The sequence below is a fragment of the Embiotoca jacksoni genome, unplaced genomic scaffold (assembly GCF_022577435.1).
Source record: "Embiotoca jacksoni isolate LCO1_2020_lvr unplaced genomic scaffold, fEmbJac1.0.p SCAF_33, whole genome shotgun sequence".
NCBI classification, from domain to species: domain Eukaryota; kingdom Metazoa; phylum Chordata; class Actinopteri; family Embiotocidae; genus Embiotoca; species Embiotoca jacksoni.
Window position 1 is genome coordinate 1377005 of NW_027185385.1, and position 22500 is coordinate 1399504.

At 44.9% G+C, this 22500-nt stretch overlaps 1 protein-coding gene across 17 annotated transcripts in view; it reads left to right on the top strand.

The window, feature by feature from the left end:
* dlg2 (discs, large homolog 2 (Drosophila)) overlaps positions 1–22500 on the top strand; it is a 287216-nt gene that overhangs the window by 205733 nt on the left and 58983 nt on the right. For 16 of the 17 annotated variants that reach the window (XR_011179035.1, XM_069165097.1, XM_069165099.1 and 13 more), the window contains 3 exons: positions 17508–17561; positions 18506–18556; positions 20912–21036. Coding sequence is in view for 16 of the 17 variants with exons in the window: in XM_069165097.1 (XP_069021198.1) it covers positions 17508–17561; positions 18506–18556; positions 20912–21036 (230 nt within the window). In the remaining variant the exon portion in view is untranslated. Of the gene's footprint in view, positions 1–5036; positions 5557–17507; positions 17562–18505; positions 18557–20911; positions 21037–22500 lie in introns of those variants that run through there. The other variant, XM_069165101.1, reaches the window with a different exon arrangement.

A 22500-nucleotide genomic window follows, 5' to 3' on the forward strand; every position in this document is an offset into this window, starting at 1 on the left:
TCCTCTTCTCCTTCTCCTTCTTCCTCTTCTGCTTCTCCTTCTTCCTCTTCTCCTTCTCCTTCTTCCTCTTCTCCTTCTTCCTCTTCTGCTTCTTCCTCTTCACCTTCTCCTTCTTCCTCTTCTGCTTTTTCCTCTTCTCCTTCTTCCTCTTCTCCTTCTCCTTCTTCCTCTTCTGCTTCTTCCTCTTCTGCTTCTTCCTCTTCTCCTTCTTCCTCTTCTCTGTCTTCCTCTTCTCCTTCTTCCTCTTCTGCTTCTTCCTCTTCTCCTTCTCCTTCTTCCTCTTCTCCTTCTTCCTCTTCTGCTTCTTCCTCTTCTCCTTCTCCTTCTTCCTCTTCTCCTTCTCCTTCTTCCTCTTCTGCTTTTTCCTCTTCTCCTTCTTCTTCTTCCTCTTCTGCTTCTTCCTCTTCTCTGTCTTCCTCTTCTCCTTCTTCCTCTTCTGCTTCTTCCTCTTCTCCTTCTCCTTCTTCCTCTTCTCCTTCTCCTTCTTCCTCTTCTGCTTTTTCCTCTTCTCCTTCTTCCTCTTCTCCTTCTCCTTCTTCCTCTTCTGCTTCTTCCTCTTCTGCTTCTTCCTCTTCTCCTTCTGCTTCTTCCTCTTCTCCTTCTCCTTCTTCCTCTTCTTCTTCCTCTTCTCCTTCTGCTTCTTCCTCTTCTCCTTCTTCCTCTTCTCCTTCTTCCTCTTCTGCTTCTTCCTCTTCTCCTTCTTCCTCTTCTCCTTCTCCTTCTCCTTCTTCCTCTTCTGCTTCTTCCTCTTCTCCTTCTGCTTCTTCCTCTTCTCCTTCTCCTTCTTCCTCTTCTTCTTCCTCTTCTCCTTCTGCTTCTTCTTCTTCTTCTCCTTCTTCTTCCTTTTGTGGGCGGAGCTTTAGCGCCACCAACTGTCTCGGCGGCTCAGTCAATGTGACGTATCTTCTGCCACTTAGGGTTGTGGGTCAGAACATCCAGAGTACTGGTACTTTTACTTATTTAATGAGACATATTTCATATTTTTCCAGCATACTAAATTGTGTGATAGTATGGATATTGAAACAAAAGGTTTCCACCCTAAACGGTCGCCATCTTGGCTCCGTAGAGGAAGCGGCGGGGCCACCAATGTAAAGGATTTTCAAATTAAAAGCGTGTGAGGAAGCTGCAGCTGTTCCTGAACACAACGTGTTTGTTCTCTGCTGCTGGACAGAAGAATCAGAGTGTTTATTGAGTGTTAAACAGAGAACACAAAAACACACTGAATTCTGGGTAAAATAATTAAAGCTGCAGATGTTCTGGAGGGTGATGTGTTCACATGATGAGGTCATTTCCTGTCAGTGCAGAATAGCAGCGAGTGATTGGAAACAACAGGACTGTTAAAACTCCTGCACTAAAAGAGTCCCAACATGGAAGAGCAGTATTTATTGGTGTACTGAGGGACGGACGTCTTCTGGATCACAGCATCCGTTTCAGTCATCTGCAAACTCAAAGGATTTAATGTTGCTCCCATCTATTCTTGTGTTGTCCGTCACTCAACCCAACCTCGTACAGATGACCCATAAGATCTCACAGCCACCCGCCACCACCTCACCCTGCTGCAGGTCCACACCACGGACATGCAGCAGGACGTAACCAGAAGACTGTGCTGAACTGGGCCGAGTGCACACTGCTGTCTGTCCCGATGTCCCTACCGCCTGCTGCTGGCTGTGAGGTGAACTGTTCTGTGGACAGGAACGTCTCCCTCACTCTAAATCCTAAAGGTCATGTGACATGTTTACCTGCAAACACAGATATGTGTCATATGTTTACCACGTGGTTATAGCAGAGACTCACGGTGTTGTCAGTAATGTATGAACAGATTCAGATGAAGGGTGGTGTTCTTTGTTCTCTGTGTGTCCTGCCCTAATGAAGGGTAAACAAAGATCACCTGACTGCTATGGATACCACTGATTACTGGTTGATGTCAGCAGGCAGCGTGTGGGCGGAGCTGCAGGTGAGAGAGTGGGTTTACAGACCATCAAACAATGAGTTAAAACGGGCTGAAGAAAACTGCATATCGGGGTGGATCATCTCTTCGAAGGCATATTGCAAATATAAATATGAATTAATACAGTTTAATAACAGAACTGATGTCGCAAAGAAAAAGAAAAGTATCAAAAAAAGCTTCTGAGATATAGCCCCTCCCACTGTAGTCATGTAGCCCCTCCCACTGTCGTCGTGTAGCCCCTCCCACTGTAGTCCTGTAGGGATTTGTAGTCCAAGCTGCAGCTGTGGGTGAGTCCCAGCAGCTCTGACCATCAGCTGTTTGTCAAGCAGCTCTGTCAGTTGAGTCATTTATTGAGGGACGGCTGACAGCTGACAGCTCTCTCTCCCTCTCTCCCCCTCTCTCTCCCTCTCTCTCTCTCTCTCTCTCTATCTTTCTCTCTCTCTCTCTCTCTCTCTCCCTCTCTCTCTCTCTCTCTCTCTCTCTATCTTTCTCTCTCTCTCTCTCTCTCTCTCTCTCCCTCTCTCTCTCTCTCTCTCTCTATCTTTCTCCTCTCTCTCTCTCTCTCTCTCTCTCCCTCCCTCTCTCTCTCTCTCTCTCTTCTTATCTGCCTCTCCTTCCGTTCCCCCTTTCTTCCCTCATGTAACCCCCAATCTCCTCCCCCCATCTTCTCCCCCCCATCTCCCCACCCATCTCCTCTCCCCTCATCTCCTCTCCCCCATCTCCTCCCCTCCATCTCCTCTGCCCTCCATCCCCTCTCCTCCCCCTCCATATCCTCTCCCCTCCATCCCCTCTCCTCTCCCCCCATCTCCTCCCCTCCATCTCCTCTGCCCTCCATCCCCTCTCCTCCCCCTCCATCTCCACTCCCCTCCATCCTCCTCACCCCTCCCTCTCCCCTCCATCCCCTCTCCTCCCCCTCCATCTCCTCTCCTCTCCTCCCCTCTCCTCTCCCCTCCATCCCCTCTCCTCTCCCCCATCTCCTCCCCTCCATCTCCTCTCCCCTCCATCCCCTCTCCTCCCCCTCCATCTCCTCCACCCCTCTCCTCTCCCCTCCATCCCCTCTCCTCTCCCCCATCTCTCCCCTCCATCTCCTCTGCCCTCCATCCCCTCTCCTCCCCCTCCATCTCCTCTCCCCACCATCCCCTCTCCTCCCCCTCCATCTCCTCTCCTCCCCTCTCCTCTCCCCTCCATCCCCTCTCCTCTCCCCATCTCCTCCCCTCCATCTCCTCTGCCCTCCATCCCCTCTCCCTCCCCCTCCATCTCTCTCCCCTCCATCTCCTCTCCTCCCCTCTCCCTCCCCCCTCACCTCTCCCCTCCATCCCCTCACCTCTCCCCCACTCCTCCCCCTCCTCTCCCCTCCATCTCCTCTCCCCCTCCATCCCCTCACCTCTCCCCCATCTCCTCCCCTCCATCTCCTCTGCCCTCCATCCCCTCTCCTCCCCCTCCATCTCCTCTCCCCTCCATCTCCTCTCCTCCCCTCTCCTCTCCCCTCCATCCCCTCTCCTCCCCCTCCAACTCCTCTCCCCCTCCATCCTCTCCTCCCCTCTCCTCTCCCTCCATCCCCTCTCCTCTCCCCCATCCACCTCTCCCCCCATATCCTTTCCCCCATCTCCTCTCCCCCATATCATCCCTCTTCCCTCCATCCCCTCTCCTCACCCCCATCTCCTCCCCCTCCTCTCCCCTCCATCTCCTCTCCCCCGTCTCCTCTCCCCATCTCCTCCCCTCCATCTCTTCTCCCCTCCATCCCCCTCTCCTCTCCCCCATCTCCTCCCCTCCATCTCCTCTCCCCATCTCCTCTCCCCCCATATCATCCCCTCTTCCCTCCATTCCCTCTCCTCTCCCCCATCTCCTCCCCCTCCTCTCCCCTCCATCTCCTCTCCCCCATCTCCTCTCCCCCATCTCCTCTCCCCCATCTCCTCCCCTCCATCTCCTCTCCCCCTCCACCCCCCATCTCCTCCCCCCCCCATCTCCTCTCCTCTCATCTACTTCCCCCATCTCCTCTCCTCTCCCCATCTCCTCTCCCCCCATCTCCTCTCCCTTCCATCTCCTCTCCATCACCCCCACCCTCCCAAATCTCCTCCCCCAACTCCCCCGTCTCCTCTCCTCTCCATCTCCTCTCCCCCCATCTCCTCCCCTCCATCTCCTCTGCCCTCCATCCCCTCTCCTCCCCCTCCATCTCCTCTCCCCTCCATCTCCTCTCCTCCCCTCTCCTCTCCCCTCCATCCCCTCTCCTCTCCCCATCTCCTCCCCCTCCTCTCCCCTCCATCTCCTCTCCCCTCCATCCCCTCTCCTCTCCCCCATCTCCCCCCCCCATATCCTCTCCCCATCTCCTCTCCCCCATATCATCCCCTTTTCCCTCCATCCCCTCTCCTCTCCCCCATCTCCTCCCCCTCCTCTCCCCTCCATCTCCTCTCCCCCCGTCTCCTCTCCCCATCTCCTCCCCTCCATCTCTTCTCCCCCTCCATCCCCTCTCCTCTCCCCCATCTCCTCCCCTCCATCTCCTCTCCCCCATCTCCTCTCCCCCCATATCATCCCCTCTTCCCTCCATTCCCTCTCCTCTCCCCCGTCTCCTCCCCCTCCTCTCCCCTCCATCTCCTCTCCCCCATCTCCTCCCCTCCATCTCCTCTCCCCTCCACCCCCCCATCTCCTCCCCCCATCTCCTCTCCCCTCATCTACTTCCCCCATCTCCTCTCCCCCCATCTCCGCTCCCTTCCATCTCCTCTCCATCACCCCCACCCTCCCAAATCTCCTCCCCCAACTCCCCCGTCTCCTCTTCTCTCCTCTCCTCTCCTCTCCTCTCCTCTCCTCTCCTCTCCTCTCCATCTCCTCTCCCCCATCTCCTCACCCCATCTCCTCTCCCCTCCATCTCCTCTCCCCCATAACCTCTCCCCCCATCTCCTCTCCCCTCCATCTCCTCTCCTCTCCCCCCCAATCTCCTCCCCCTATCTCCTCTCCCCTCCATCTCCTCCCCCACGCTCCCTGTCATCCAGCAGCTCTCTCCATCCCTCCCTGTCTCTCTGCTCCCCCTCTCTCTCATGTATCTCTCTCCCTCTCCTAAAGCTAACACACCCTCTGTAGCCTGTTCAGCTACAGCAGCCAGCCACTCACTTCATCCATCATTCATCTTGCCAAGGCGTGCGAGTCGTACATCAGACAGGACGGCGGCGTGTGTTTGATGACTGTTGCAGTGAAACCTACGGAAGGAGAACAAAAAGAAGAGGAACATAGAAAGGAAGAGTAGAAGCGGGTGAAGAGAGCAGAGGTCAGTGTTGCATGGCAACGACATGACTGCTTACCTGAGCAAACAGCACAGTTGCTTTGCGGACCTGGATGGACGGGATGACTGTGGTGAGGTGCCGTGCTCCTACAGCTGGCATCATCAGCATCCCAACAGCAGGCGCCAGCAGCATCCGGGCCAGCGGTACCATTATGGATCCGTTCCCGGCGGCGCCACGCTTCCTCGCCGGAGTGGGCGGACGGCAGCGTGGCGTTCGGACAGCGTGTCCTCCAGGAGCCCCGGCTGCCTGGTGGCAGTGAGATCCAAAGGGGGGAGCTGTGACCTGTGGCCCTCTGACTGTGGTCGTGTCCAGAGCTGGCAGGAGCCCTACCAGGTAAAACTGTTGTTCTGTAGAGTCCATCAGCAGCATGATGACCTGCAGTGGAGGACAGATTTCATAAATTGATAATCCACGATTAAGGTAAATGACGATGTATTTGGCAGCAGTGTTTTGCTGAAGGAAACAAATGTTGAGCTACCTCATCATTCGTCAATATTAACATGAGTTAATGCCGTGTGATGGAGAGCTGTCTAAAGACACGTGTTTAGGTGGGTTAGCTGCTCGGTATAACAGGATTAGATTGTGTTTCAGTGGATAACTGCAGATAACTCTGGTTCTTACATCTTGAAAAAACTGAATGCTTGTCGCGCAATTAAATATACATGATTTACACGTATTGGGCATTTAACAATTTTTTTTGTATGCGTCTGATAGCAGAGGGACATGCAGCTCGCAGTGCTGGTTGGTGTTTGGCTGCTGGCTCTATGTTATGATATCCAGAAAAATCTGTTATTACAGCTGTTGTGTTGGGACCATCCAGCAGTGTTTGTGTTGTTCTCCAGACCTGGTGACTTGAAGGATTGTGTCAGTGTTGGTGACCACCAACCATCAACCATCAGTGATGTCATCATCCATTAGTGATGTCATCAACCATCAGTGATGTCATCGTTGGTTTGTGAACGTTATGAATCCTCCAGTTCAGATTCTGTCCGTCACCATCTTTGCTAGTTCAGAGCGGTTTGGAGCAGGAAGTGACCATATTTGGACGAGCTGGGGGAGGAGCCAGCGGTGGATCTGACCGATCTGATCAGAAACCTGACGATACTATGTCCCGCCTACCGATAGCTGTAACCTGACTGCACCACAGGCCTGTCAATCAAACAGACACGCCCCCAAAAACAGGTGTTCTTGAATCTTCTTTTCTAATGAATGAGGGATTATTTTCAGATGGACCTCCAGAAAACTAATAAGAAGGAGTGACTTTAGCTAACAACACCGAGATAACTGATGGACACATTTTATTCACTTTGGATTTGATGAGAGAAGTTGAATGGGAGTCTATGGAGCCGGAGGCTTTTTGGAGACGACCTCTAGTGGCACTCGCTGGTATTGCAGCTGAAGACACTTCTGGATCAGAACCATGTTACAGACCTGAAGCTATGAACTCTTTTAGAAACAGTGTGAGGGTGGAACCAACAAACTTTGTTTGTGTTGTTCTTAAGAAGTGGTGATTTAAAGAGGTGTGACAATGTTGGTGACCTCTCAGATGTTTACCCGTCTGGAACCATATGAGTGTTTTATGTCTCACATCTGCAGCTACATTGATTCAAAATTGCTTCTTGTTATCTGTGGCTGAACGAAGTTGTACTTCATGGAAAACACCCTTCTCTTAAAGAAACATATTTATCGTCATATTTAGGAATAGGCAGTAAGAGATATCCTGGCTGAATCAGGTGCACAACTTCCAACATCTGCAGTATTCAACTTTCTTTGGCTCCATGTTATGCACTATGTCCAACAACTGTGCACAGCTAAAGAGGAAAATCATCTACAATTCAAAGCACAGGGACAAAAGGTAGCCCCTCTCCTCTGCCAACACCTGGCACTCATATCGGACTTGTTGTTGTGTATTGTGCTCACGGCCAGTAGTTTCCACATGTGGAAAAAATCAGGAGAATTTGATAGCACTGACAAAATTGATTTCAAGGGTGCCCGGGTCGTCCAGTGTTCCCTGAGCTCATCTAATCAGAAATCAGAGCTGTGAATGAAGCTGCGTCTGATTAGCAGAGCAGAACTAAAGGATCTGTTCAGAAATACTGGTCCAGTGATGCATGGAGATGGTTTACCACTCATCATTTAATAATTGACTCTGTGGGCTCTCTTTGGCCAGGCTGTTTCATGAAAGATCTTATTAAAGGATAAAGTTTACAAAATCAGAACCTGACTGATACATTTCGGTCTGGCGACACACTTTTGTGATTGAACTTGTTATAAAAGCCTCTCAATGTTCTCCAGTTGCAGTTCTCTGACAGACCGTCGCTCACAGTTTCAGTTTTCTTGGCTGTGATTTCACTCTGTTTGCATTGACAGGCTGGTTTGAGATGAGCCAGATTCGATCGGAGCACAATGCAGGCCGGTTGGATTTCTGTTCGACTTTGAGCCCGATTTCCTCTGACGTCATTTAAAATAGCCGACGATAACATCACGAGGTCACAGATCACAGTGTTTGACCTCAGGGCATGATGGGAAACTCCTGGCTCTCAGCTGATCTAACAGCTGATTGGTTCTGATGTCACTTCAACAATGTGACAATTTATAGAAATTTTGCTTTTTATTTGAAAATGAGAGTTTCAGATTGTATTTGTCTGATTCTGAAGGTTTATTATGTGAACATGATAGATGTTGGTCTGTGGTCTACCAGTCAGGGAGAATCAATACATTCACATTACAGATCAATAAACTGCTCACAGATTTAATCAATTGAAGTATTTAATAACATAAAACCTGTCTGGTTGATGGGATGTGAGAGATCTGAAAACTAACATCTGTACAGATGTGACAGTCTTCTGATTTATCAACAGTGAAAGTTGTCTTGTAGTTTTTTTCTCTGTATTTTACTATTTATTAATGTTTTCAGTTTATTTCTGTAGTTTTAGAGGGACACGTCTGCTCAGATTTATGTACAGCTGCAAATTGATAAAATCTTGATTCACATGATTTACATACGAACTGAGAGTCTGAGAACATTTTATTAGATCGGGATCAGCTCTAACAGGAAGTGAGTATTTCTCCGACTGAAAACTGTCCAACTTGATTGCAGCTGTTTGGCTCCGCCCCCAGCTTCTTTCTAGGTCAAGGTAAGATGTTTGCACTGCCCCTCTGAAGGGGCGGACCAGTCAGTGACCAGCATCGGTGGTTAAGTGCAGTGATGTTGAAGTGTTTTCCTCTAAATGTAGTTGCAGTGTTGGTAGATTTTCAGTGCATATGGTGGTCAGTGCTGATTGGTTAAAGCTGCTCCCATAGTTTAAAATGAATCCAGTAGGATGCAGCGAGTGGAAATGATTCCCTCCAGAGTGAAGGAAGACCAGATACTCACATACCGAATGTAAGTCTGGGAACATCAGGTGAGTTCTCAGCATCTGCAGCAGATGTTTTAATTATGTGGAAACAAATTCTGCTGCAAAGTTAGTGACATATTCCTGATTGTTGACACTATGGCACTGATCTGTGTCATCGTCATGCAGCACTACGGTGAAAACCAGGCTAGAAAGTAGACCAGGTGATTGGTGTAAGAGGACCACTGGAGACCAAATAAGTAGAGGAAGTAACATATTTTCATATGATAATAATCTGAGTGCAATCTATATTGTTTATAGAAACTCTATGATGCACATGGTTAATGTGTGTTTAGTATTTCACTATGAACTAACTCCTGTGTCCCGGGTGGAGAACACTGTTTGTGTGTAGTAGTGAGATGTTGGTCGTAAACGTGTAAAAATGAGTTAAGTAGTAAAACTCTGCTTCTTTTCAGGCTGCTTGTTATTTGCAGGAAGAAACGGAGGTTCATTTTCACGATAGGAAACAGGAGAATTGATGACATGCAGAAGTGTGGTTGTGGGTTTAATTGCTGGAATGTAAAATGTTTGTGCAACCATAGCATGAGTAAGATGACCTCAGGCAGCCCAGTGGGAGGTAATTGGAGGCCATTCATCATGCAGCTGAGGGGAGCCGAGTGGAAGGAGGGTTAGCAGGCAGCATTACCTGGAAGCCAGGTGACAGAACACAGGGCTCATATCAGGACCGGAGGAGGGAGAGCACAAACAAATAAATACTAAAAGATGACATATTCTGACAATTTTTTTGCGATTGTTGTGATAAAAAATTTTTGATTTTGTGGCACATTTTCTCAAAAATTGTGATGTAATTTGTGGAGTTTTAATTGCAGGAATTAGAAAAAATTGCAAGCCGAGAAAGATTTTTTTTAAATTTTTATTTTTTTAAATTTTTAAGCACTACCTGATAAAGGAATAAATATGTAATCACTTCCTATGATAATAATTATGCTGCAGAAATATTTTAGTTTTAATCTTTTTTTTTATTTATGGATGGAACTTTGAGAACCATGGCAATAAAAGTTATAAAATAAAATCATAAAAGTGACATAGCTTTATAAAACGGTGTGTGACTAATATTTTGACAGGTAATGTAGTCTTCATCTTCTACAAGAGCTTTAGATGCTGTTTAATTCATGTTCATTCAACACATAGACCTGCTGGATGAAACAAACAAAGAGACGTCTCTGACAACTGGACGTGTGGAGAAAACTCATTTAACATCCAGTAATATGGAATCACTTCCTTTGATCACAAACATTTAATCATCATTTTAATGTGAAGAACACATTTCCCACAAACCCCGTCACTTCCTGTTTCTCCTCTTGTTCCGGTTTCCTCCGTGAACAGAGTTTTATTTGGAGATGAAAACAGGAACAGAGACTTTCTGGTTGAAATGAGGAGTTATTGTTGGTAATAAAGACAGTTTTGTTTACAAATATTTACTTTATGTCATTAATACTTTCAACACAGATTCTGAAGATGACTATTTTTGTAGAAAAATCGTGGGAATTTTAGAAATTTGCAAGTTCCCGCAAATACTGTGGAGTTTGCTCGAATTTGCGTTAATTATTGAGATCACTAGATTTCCTGGAGGGACTAATCCATCACAAAATGTTGGCTGTCCTTTTACTTTTCTGTGCTACTCTTGAAAAGATAAATCATGACTCAATATTTCCAGTTAGTCCCTGAAGAATCCATCCGTTATTTCTGCCGGCATTAAAACTCCAGTTGACCTTCAGGTTTGAACACATTCAGTCCCGTTTTCCTCCATCACTGCTCCGTCCATCTCCACCAGGTTCACTCTAACTTCCACTTCTACAGCATCCACATCTTAAACCTCGTTGACTATTTTTACATCACATGCCAGTGAATTATTGATACGCTCCCCTGTTTTCATGAACCACTATACATAAAGGGTGCCACTGAATTATTGAGACAAGAAGGTTTGACTGAAGAGACACAAGCTTTTATATTGTGGGGTCACACCGTCATCGTTATTCAGTCAGAGTGTCGGCGTGTTTCAGCTGATCAATGCTATTTCTGTTCAAAATTAAAACAAAACAACACAGTGAATGTTCTTCCTGTGCTGGAAGCAGTTGAATCCATACTTCAGTATTATTACACTCTGATCTTATCCCTGTTCTAGTTTATAGCTCCATGTTAGCCGCTGAACGTATCCTGTGCTGCTGCACCACTGAATTAATGTGCTGCTGTAGTCAGCTGATCCCATGGTCGCGTTAGGAAGCATGAACAAGAAGAGAAATGAGCCTAAATGCAGTTAAGCATGCCATTTATGTGCTCAGGTCAGTGGCCATTACCTCTCGGGGGTCTGTGTGCATACACGAGTACTCCGAGTGGGATCCATGTTGTGTCAGTGGAGTTACTGGAGGGCTTCATGATGGTAAATGAAAATGGATGGAGCCTCTGACATCCTTCTTATTCAGTGAGTTCATTTACAGAACTATTCTCTATAATATTAAAGGCACAAAGTCACAACACTGGCATGAAAACATTGAGCATTACTGCGCCATTTTTTTGTGAAATAAATTTAAGTGGCTTAAAAATTTGGGTCATGATTTAATGACTCACTGAAATGTGGATCCAAAGGACAAATCTGTGGAGAGCCGTTGATGTAGACAAACCAAAATGATTTAAAAAAAACATATAATGATAATGAAAATAATAATAATACTGATAATAATAATAATAATAATAATAATAAACAACCATAGGAGAATTAACTCAAGCCAAACTGAAAAATCAAGGTTGAGGAAGACTTTAACATTACATGAACTCTTCACACATTTTAAAGGTTAATTATTACAAATCAACATCATTTTAATGCCAAATGCAAAAATTCGATGTGCCTCCCACTAAAATGATTTCATCATGTTGTTTATTCTGCTATCAAACTGAGCCTAAAATCAGTTCGTCAGACGGTGAATACAGATGAGACGATGGGATGTTGTACATAAGAAATATCATTAGTGGAACTGACAGAGTGAAGTCAGGAATCTGAGGATGTTTAGTTTAAGGTCTGTTATTGTTGCAGTTCATTTCTGCTCTGTTCTCATTCTACAGGCATTCAGTGTGCATTTAAGCAATATTACAAGTTACCATCTAAATAAAACATGTAATCTAGATGTGTTCATGTGTTCAAATGTGGAGCAATTCCCTCTCAAAATATAAAACTTTATGTTCGTGAGATCTCCGTTTCCATGGCAAAACATGGGGTACGACTAACAACTGGAAAACAATCAGCCACGTCAGTAGACTCTGATGTAACGTACACAACGTTTCCTACTCCAGGAAGTAGTCGGACCCTTAACAACCACCTAGCAACAGAGAGGATTTCTAGTCTCCAACTGAATAAATACAGAACATAGAAACACTAAACTGATCAGCTAGTTCAGTCTGGTTGGAACAAAGATATCTGATGAACAAAGATATCTGAAGAACAAAGATACCTGATGAACGAAGATACCTGAAGAACAAAGATACCTGATGAATGAAGATACCTGAAGAACAAAGATATCTGATGAACAAAGATATCTGATGAACAAAGATATCTGAAGAACAAAGATACCTGATGAACGAAGATACCTGAAGAACAAAGATATCTGATGAACAAAGATATCTGATGAACAAAGATATCTGATAAACAAATCTGAAGAACAAAGATACCTGATGAACAAAGATATCCATGGACTCGTGTGTTTTTAACATTTTAGCTCCGTGTCATGTGTTCAAACCAAACCGGTCCAGCTAGCCTCCTCTAGGATTGTAAGTGCGTGACTATCCGTGGTGTTACGGTACGGGTGCTCAGAGCGACCAAAAAGGACCAAAAGAGACCCGACTTCACCAAATGGGTCACATTTAATATAACAAGTAAAAACTACATTGTATTACATACTATAATTAAATTATAATTCTATATTTCCGTTGAGGAGGTGGAGTGATATTTCTAGTGATGAGCAGGGAGTGATGTCATGATGATTTGATCAATCAGATATCTGGGTCGGAACCACTTGTTGTATAATTAATGCACTAATTGTACCCACCTTATAGACTGTACATTTAACATCGATGTATTCAGGTCATTAACTTGCAGCAGAATTTACATTAATGTGAATTATTGGATGAGTGTGTTTGGTTCTAATCAGCGAGTCTGAATTAAAAGACTGAGCATCACAGAGCAGCAGAGTGACGACTGACTCCGCAAATTATAACCAGAGACACAGATCACAGTTGGTGGCTGTGCAGGATTTCAGCAGCAGAGACTGATTGAAGGAATAGTGAGAGGCTTTAAGACGCTTCTGCACTCTAATCACATGAAAGACTTCATTCTCAGGGAGAACAATAACCTTATCCTTGATGTCAAGCAGCACAGCGTGACGCTGTGTGAGACTGACGATGTAATCCTACTGTTCACTGACTTTGCAGTTCGCTTTGAGCTACGTGCTAAGAAGAGTCTATTCTTGCTATGAACACGAAGACGTTCGGCTTGTTGACGATGTCCTGCGGTCGTCCTTGAAAGTACTTAACAACTTTGTCTTCTACACAGAGTGTTTCATTTCCAAATGCCGTTTCCTTTTCGGCTTCATGCTTCGTGTCTACCTTTTATCTTTCTGGATTTACTGTACACACTGCAAGGGGTCAACTGACTCAATCTCTGCAGTCTCAGCGTCCCAGAACTTCTCCCGTCAGTACTCACACCCATCACTCCTGCTCCACAAGATCATACTCCTTCCATACAACCCTTCTTCCTCCACTAACTCCAGAGACCACCCTGCTGTTATGACTTGTGCCTACATACTTTGGCAACGTTATCTTTGCTCAAAACCACGAGATCACACCTGCTACACACGACCATCTACTACACCATCCTTTTCACGCCAAATCCACAGACGGCCCCGTTCAGCTGCTTCGTGTCCCTCCCGGCCTGCTGCAGGTTTCCTCCACCGATTCCAAGCTCCCGCAGTAGTGCTGTTGCTGACCATGTTGCTGACCATGTTGCTGACCATGTTGGTGACCATGTTGGTGACCATGTTGCTGACCATATTGCTGACCATGTTGGTGACCATGTTGCTGACCATATTGCTGACCATGTTGGTGACCATGTTGGTGACCATGTTGCTGACCATGTTGCTGACCATGTTGGTGACCATGTTGGTGACCATGTTGCTGACCATATTGCTGACCATGTTGGTGACCATGTTGTTGACCATGTTGTTGACCATGTTGCTGACCATATTGCTGACCATGTTGGTGACCATGTTGCTGACCATGTTGGTGACCATGTTGCTGACCATGTTGCTGACCATGTTGATGACCATGTTCTTAACCATGTTGTTGACCATGTTGCTGACCATATTGCTGACCATATTGCTGACCATGTTGGTGACCATGTTGGTGACCATGTTGCTGACCATGTTGGTGACCATGTTGCTGACCATATTGCTGACCATGTTGGTGACCATGTTGCTGACCATGTTGCTGACCATGTTGGTGACCATGTTGCTGACCATATTGCTGACCATGTTGGTGACCATGTTGCTGACCATGTTGGTGACCATGTTCTTAACCATGTTGTTGACCATGTTGCTGACCATATTGCTGACCATGTTGTTGACCATGTTGGTGACCATGTTGGTGACCATATTGCTGACCATGTTGGTGACCATGTTGCTGACCATATTGCTGACCATGTTGGTGACCATGTTGCTGACCATGTTGGTGACCATGTTCTTAACCATGTTGTTGACCATGTTGCTGACCATATTGCTGACCATGTTGTTGACCATGTTGGTGACCATGTTGGTGACCATGTTGGTGACCATATTGCTGACCATGTTGGTGACCATGTTGGTGACCATGTTGCTGACCATGTTGCTGACCATGTTGCTGAGCATATTGCTGACCATGTTGGTGACCATGTTGCTGACCATGTTGGTGACCATGTTGCTGACCATGTTGCTGACCATGTTGGTGACCATGTTGCTGACCATGTTCTTGACCATGTTGCTGACCATGTTGCTGACCATGTTGTTGACCATGTTGGTGACCATGTTGGTGACCATGTTGCTGACCATGTTCTTGACGTTGTTGCTGACCATGTTGGTGACCATGTTGTTGACCATGTTGCTGACCATGTTGGTGACCATGTTGGTGACCATGTTGCTGACCATGTTGTTGACCATATTGCTGACCATGTTGGTGACCATGTTGGTGACCATGTTGGTGACCATGTTGCTGACCATGTTGCTGAGCATATTGCTGACCATGTTGGTGACCATATTGCTGACCATGTTGTTGACCATGTTGGTGACCATGTTGCTGACCATGTTGGTGACCATGTTGCTGACCATGTTGTTGACCATGTTGGTGACCATGTTGGTGACCATGTTCTTGACCATGTTGCTGACCATGTTGCTGACCATGTTGTTGACCATGTTGGTGACCATGTTGCTGACCATGTTGCTGACCATGTTGGTGACCATGTTGCTGACCATGTTGTTGACCATGTCGTTGACCATGTCGGTGACCATGTCGGTGACCATGCTGCTGACCATGCTGCTGACCATGTTGGTGACCATGTTGTTGACCATGTTACTGACCATGTTGTTGACCATGTTGTTGACCGTGGTCCTTTCCTGCCCTGCTGTCCTCTCCCTCTCCAACAAAATGAATGGCTGCCTGACTGTTTCCATTCTTCCTGCTCTTACTTCCACTCTCCTCTTCTCTATGGCAGCAGCCAACACCTCAGAATCTGCTCATGCCTCCATGTGTACGTAAGAAAACACATTAAATGTAGTCGCTGTTGTATTCTGCACAAATGCTCGACTAAGAGCAAACTACTGATGTGACACGGTAGTTTTGGATTCTACTGTCATGGCAACGCTGGCCAAACAGCCAGCGTTGCCATGACAGTGCCATGACACGTGTTGTGTCAAGGGAAACGTGTGTCCTACAAAATAAAAACAGACATTCTGTAGACTTCAAGATAAAAGTTTGACATTCCTCTCGATCCTCTCAAAACGACCCCACAGCCCAATTATAGATCCCAACCCACCAGTTGAGAACCACTGGCCCACATCTGGTCTACAGGGTACCTCTCAGAGATCAGAAATCATGTCCAGTGATGTGTTTTCTGTTGTTGTTCATCGTAAAAATAAATGACTCAAATTAATCAAATTAGCTTCTACTAATGAGCCAATTAATTTGATCAGAGCTGCATACGAGTGGGGTTCGAGTACACAAGGGGACAGCTGCAGCCTAACAGTGTAGCTGGCTTAGATAACCAATTTAAATGACTTTTACCAAAAGGTGACCGTTCATTATAGATGAGAGATGCTGTACTTGAAAAAATATTAACTAGAGAAAATAAATAATTACCTTACTCTTCTCAGTGAAAATGTAAATGCATGTCTTCAGGAATGAGGGAGGTTAATAATGCTCACATGCTTCAGAGTTGAGTTGATTCATGGATCTGTAATTTGGGAGTTAACTAGTGATTACACCTTTGTACACCTGTGGGGTTTATTGGTACACCTGCTCACATTATGGAGCCACTTTCTTCTCAGATTTGGATTCTAAGAGTGATTTAAGCATAAAACTGTGTTCCTGCATGGATGATCAATTTGATTAAATTTTCTTTGGTCGATATTCAGCAAACCGAAACATTTTCATTCCTCAGATTGTTTACATTTTCTGTAGTTTGTATTACCACAGTGGTTATCTAGCAGTAATATATACCAGTAATATCGAGTATATCCCCCCAGCAGCCAGGTCATGTGACCCCGGCCTCAGCGATGTTACCGCGGTGATGAAGACGTGCGTGGACAGGCTGAGACTCTCGCTGACTCGTGCTGTCACTGAACTGTTGAGCAAGCAAACAGTCTCATATGTCGGCCAGACTTACTGCAGGTACACAGTCTGTAAGGTACGTGTGTGTGTGTGTGTGTGTGTGTGTGTGTGTGTGTGTGTGTGTGTGTGTGTGTGTGTGTGTGTGTGTGTGTGTGTGTAGTAACTGCATACAGTGTGATAATCCTTCACAATACATGTAGTGACGGATTATGTAACGGTTGTAAACTCCAACTTCTCCCGTGGTGGTGCTCTCATCTTCTGCACATGATAAACTACTTAATATGCATTACAATCTTTTTTGTTATAATTCTTCAGAGGATGATTAGTCCCTTCTTTTGTTATCGCCCTTGTTGGTTTGAGTTCGATTCATCTTGTAGAGACAAAATCAAAGGATTCATTTCAAAGGAATCTCCTTGTGCATCCTTGAGCTTCCTCTTTTGAAGTGAGTCTCACACATCCAGCTCTTCGTTTACATCCCGTAAACTGAGCTGCTGTTTGTCTGGCGTTCGGGTCACTGCTGTCATGTCGTGCTCCTCTCTGGGGAAGGCCGCCTTTAACCACCTGCTCAATTTCTGCAAGTTATCAAAAAGTGTTTTACATGCACTGTGGGAAATTATTTTCATTTCATACTTCAGGATTTATGACTGCAATATACAACCTGACAGGAGGTCAGAGAAGTGGAGCCGTGACATGCAGAGAAAAGACATTTAATGTAAAATGTGAACACATTTCTCCTGTACGACTCAGTTGTCTTTGCTGGTGTGTGAAATCATATCTGCATGATACAGATTTACGCCTGAATTCTGTGTTCTCATCCTGTTCAACCCATTCAGCTCCAGTATATTAACTCCACAGCAGCTCTGCACTGTGTCGTGTTTGTGGAGCCATCCAGCAGCAAATGGACGTCTGTTAAATTGCTGATGATACACAGATCCACAAGCTCATCCCCGGGATGCATTTATGGAAAGTAGGACAGTGGTGGGCTCACAGGCGTCTCACCATGTCTCTCTGTGTCTCCTGCAGGCCAGCCCCGCTCCCATCATCGTCAACACAGACACGTTGGAGACTGTCCCTTATGTGAGTCCTATTTAATGCACCTATTAGTCCGCAGCAGATCAATACCTCCAGCTGGACGGAGAGCGCTGGAGTCGAGGCTCCACTCCTGAGTGTATGTGGAGCACATTTTGATGGTGTAACTCATCTTAGTAAAACAAATGAGGCTGCAGCGCTGAATTATTGATGTTTGTCATGAATAAAAGACCAGCAGGAGAATATAGAGACCTTCATCTCTGGCACTTTTCACAGCATTTTACATCAAAACAAATAAATGAGGCCGAGGTGCTGATGCAGAACGGAGGCTGAGTAAATAAAAAATACTGCTCCGAGAGGAGGTGGGTTTTTTCACGATGACATCGTCACAGTTGGAGGTTATGTTAACAGGCGTGCTCGTGGTTGGTGGCGAAGAAACGAGGACAGGAGAGCAGCTGTCTCAGCCTCAGCACTCTCTTTTGGTGCAAACAGTTTTGTTTTTTCCCTTCCTGACAACATTGCTCACTTATAACAAGTCTGTAGACTGAAGATCTGATCATATAGTAACATCAGGTTTCAATCATAAGAAGTTCTGATAATAATATCTAAAGCTTCTCAAAAAATTATGGCTAACTCAGAATATTATACGCAGCATCTAATATGCTGCTTTATGAATGCATCGTGACAGAAGCACTCGCTGCTGATTAATCACCTCATGAGACCGACTCCTCTGTAGCTGACCTGAAACGGCTCGTTTTGATTAACCATCATCTTAAATTGATTCCCTGGAGGCGGGGCCTATTTAGCACAGGAAGCACAAGTGGCCCTGGAGAACACCCGTCATCTCTGGTTCAAGTGTGTGCAGCTGGCGTAATATAGAGCTAAACATCATCCTGTATGAATGTAATTCAGCAGCACAGGTATCCATTTTAAAAACAATATTTAGAAATGGAGTGAGTGTCTGAGATCAGTCTATTTTCTTGTTTCTGCAGGTCAACGGCACCGAGATTGAATATGAGTTTGAGGAAATCACTCTGGAGCGGGTGAGTATTTAATATCTTTAACCTCAGACGATCTATGAGAACGTTCCTCGTTACGGCAGCACGCCGAAAAAGTCTCTGAACAGCAAATTCAAATTAGAAAAAGTCCTCGCTGCCCCGTGACAGAAACTGCTCTCAGTGTGTCGCTCTGCAATCTCTGTTTATATCATGAAATACTGTCTGCATTCAACTAAAATATAAATGCAACATTTGTTTTCACTCCCATTTTTCATGAGTTGGATTCAAAGTTTGAAGGTTTATTTCTCTCAAATTTCGTTCACGAATTTGTTCAAATCGATATTAGCGAGCCCTTCACCAAGTTATCCACCTGAAGGCTGTGGCCCATCAAGATGCTGATTAAACAGGATTATTGCACAAGTGTGGCTGCCCTAAAATTTTCAGTTTTCTCTGCAACACAATGCAGTCAGCAGGCCGAGTTGGATTTTTTTTTTTACATGTACAGTTCAACCCAAAATGATTCATACCCATTTCAAATTTTCATGTCTAGTGCATTTTTATTTAATCGGTTAGTTTCATCGTCTGTAAATTATTTAAACACATCACAAAACACAGGAAGACATTTTGCCAGAGATGTAAATAATATATCCGAAATATTTCCATGTTTTTTCTACACTTTTTACTCGAATGTCCAAAATTCTCAGCATTCTCATCAACTATAAACTGTAAATGAGAACAGCTCATGCAGTAGTTTTCTAGTCCGTTTCAAGTCATGGCTAAAACCAAGAAGCTGAGTGAGGACGCCTGGTTGTCCAGTGTGACTGCTTTACATCATGGACATGATATTCTTCATAGAAATGTAAAAAAACAAAGCAAAACACGCAAATAGTTCATGTTTTCATTTATATCTCGAGTGCAATGTCGTAACATCCTGTTTCACTTGGTTCTGCCCTCATCTGACTCCATGCAAAACGCTTCGCATGCTAAAGCAGATGTGACACATTTGGCAGAAGCGCCAAGTCAGTGAGATGGAAACATCGGCCAAGAGGACAGTAACAAGCATCCGAGTGAGGCAGAGCAGAGAGCAGCAGACCCTCAGCAGAGGAGAACCCCACCCACACAGAGAGCTTCACATCTGCCTCCATTTCTACTGCAGCATTCAGATGGTGGCCACAACCATTCATAGTGTCGTGTCCGAGCACAGACAGGCTCATGTCTGCTCTTCTAAAAATGTTCTGATTCGGTATCCAGGTAGCGACGACACACAGAGCCAATCAGGAGGAGCCGCTATTCCAATCAGTCCATACCTTCATCAGAGCTTGAACCAGAGGATTTTATGTGCAGAGCAGCTCCTCGTCTGAAAGACATGGTGTGATCCTGCAGCCTCATTAATCCAATATTTCATAGTAAAATCCATAAAGCAGAGGCAGGACAGGACTTAACAGCAGGATGCCAAAACAACAATACTGACCAGTGCAGTGATGACCGGCTAAAAACGTATCACCTCTATGTTCTGCACACTCTGGAAGCAGGCACAGTATGAAACCACACCATTACAATCCGTTCTATTTAATTGACTTTTAAAGAAATACATAATCATACTGTATAATATGTATAAAAGGAATGTCTGCTCAATAAAGTGTGAAAAGGTTATTAGGATGCTGACGAGGACAGTAATTCTCCAGGTGGTGGTGGGTACTCAGAAATTAGTTGACGAGAAAAACTACGTGGACATATTTGTGTTGTAGAAAGAAAAAAACAAAACATAAATAGTGTTAGAAAATGTTTTTACCATGATGATCAGTATATCATCTGTCAGTAAAGTAACAACTGTCGTAGTCCACCAGGACACACCTCCAACCCACCTGAGTCAGCTGTAACACCCGAACTCCACCTGCTGTGATTGACAGTATGCGAAAACTAGCTAGCATGTGAGAAGTTGAGACTAATGGCCAGAAGTATTGGATCAGTTGTTGAAACCTACCTGCTGAAGTAAAGAGTTGCATAACTGACAAAGTGCTCCTTCATTTATTTATATATATAATTGATAGTTGTACAAACATTTAGCCAAATTTAAAATCCAATAAACTCATCTGGACCATCACAGTGGTGTCACAGGGTACTTCAACTCATTCCAGACATAAATAAGATTAGATACCATTTGTTGTGTATAAATATTGTAGATGAAATAACACGCTGAATTGTGCACTGCTAGACTCAATATTAGCTTTACTATGATAGTAAAAAACTATTTTCCCAGTTAAAATCATGTTAGAAATCCTCCAGTGTGAACCACAGCTCACTGAAGACACCCGTCCTCCTGCTGTGTGAGAAACATGAAGCCTTTGTGTTGGCGTGTTAGCACCATCCATGATGTGTCTGACTGTGTCGTGGCTGCAGGGTAACTCAGGGCTGGGCTTCAGCATCGCTGGAGGGACAGATAACCCACACATCGGTGATGACCCCGGCATCTTCATCACGAAGATCATCCCTGGAGGAGCTGCAGCAGAGGACGGACGCCTGAGGTCAGTCAGATTATTCTTCTTTTAATAAAAGTTGTTGAGAAACCTGCTTGTCACCAAACCCATCAGAGAAGAAATCCTCTCTAAAAGGATAATTTAAAGATAATCTCTCTGGAGACCGGACATACTGCTTCCTCCTCCACAGCACTGAGTAATCTTCCCTCAGAAACTTTGTGCAGATATTATACAGCAGTGTCTTTTGTCTGTTGGTGTCTCATGGATTTTGAATTGTGTGAAACTTGTGGCCTCTCTGTTGTAAAGTAACTCAGAGGAGTTCTGAGGAAAGTCTCCTCGTCAGTTCATCTTGATTATTTCTTCTAATTCTGCAAATCATTTTTAATCTATATTTGAAGTGATCATTTATTTTCATCTATTTTTGTCCAGTAGCATTTATAAAAACCACAGTCAGATATTACACAGATTGAATTTCTGTTTATTTATTTTCAAGCCTGACAAATTTCATTTACGTCAGCTGTTGTTGTGGAGCCTTTTTTCCGATTAAAACCCACAACAGTGAACCTTCAGAGCTCTGCAGTATCAGCATTTACTCAGTCTGCACGATAAAGCAGTTGTGTATATTGCTTAAGGCCTAAACCTCATCCTATTAAAAGGGCTGTGGATACACTCCATCAGATCCTTCGTTGCTTTGTTGTTATTAAGGTAGCATAACTTATGCCTGCACCAAAAAGCAGGCCTCCCAGTTAACTGTGACCGTGGGTTTTCAGTGTTACGAAGGTTTGATTCTTGCTGGGATACATCATCATGGTAACTTCTGCTGCACACTTAACGTGCTGTTCAAGATAGCGGACCAAACCAAATGCACCACCTATAGTGACCAATCAGTTCTCTTGGAAAATGGCATCACAACTGAACTCCACGGGATCTTCCACGATTGGTGATGCCGTTTTCCAAGATGATTGATTGCTCAGTAGATGGTGCATTCATACGTGTTGGATTCAAATCTCTCACTCCACCTTTAAGTTTGAGCCTTAAGAGCCACAAACTGATTGAATCACACCTGAGAGTTCCAACACATGTTTGTCAAAGGGGTATGAGCCAGTCAATGTGCTCCACTGCATCACCATATCGCTGATGGTGTTCACAGTTATGTTTATAAAGCAGCATTGAAATGCTCTCCTGTAGTTACAGCTGTAAGAAAAAGAGTTGCAGAAATGTGTTTTTGATATGTTGTTGCTGTAATTGTATCAACTTTACTACAACCCTGTTACCAAAAAAGTTGTGATGTGTGTAAAATGTAAATAAAAACTGAATTCAATGATTTGCTAATCATATAAACCCATAAATAATCAAAAATACACCAAAGACAACATATCAAATCTTGAAATTGAGAAATTTTACTTTATGAAAAATATATGCTCATTATGAATTTGATGGCAGCAATATGTAAAAAAAAAAAAAAAAAAAAGTTTATTTCAGCAGAACAACGTCCAACCACATTCTGCACGT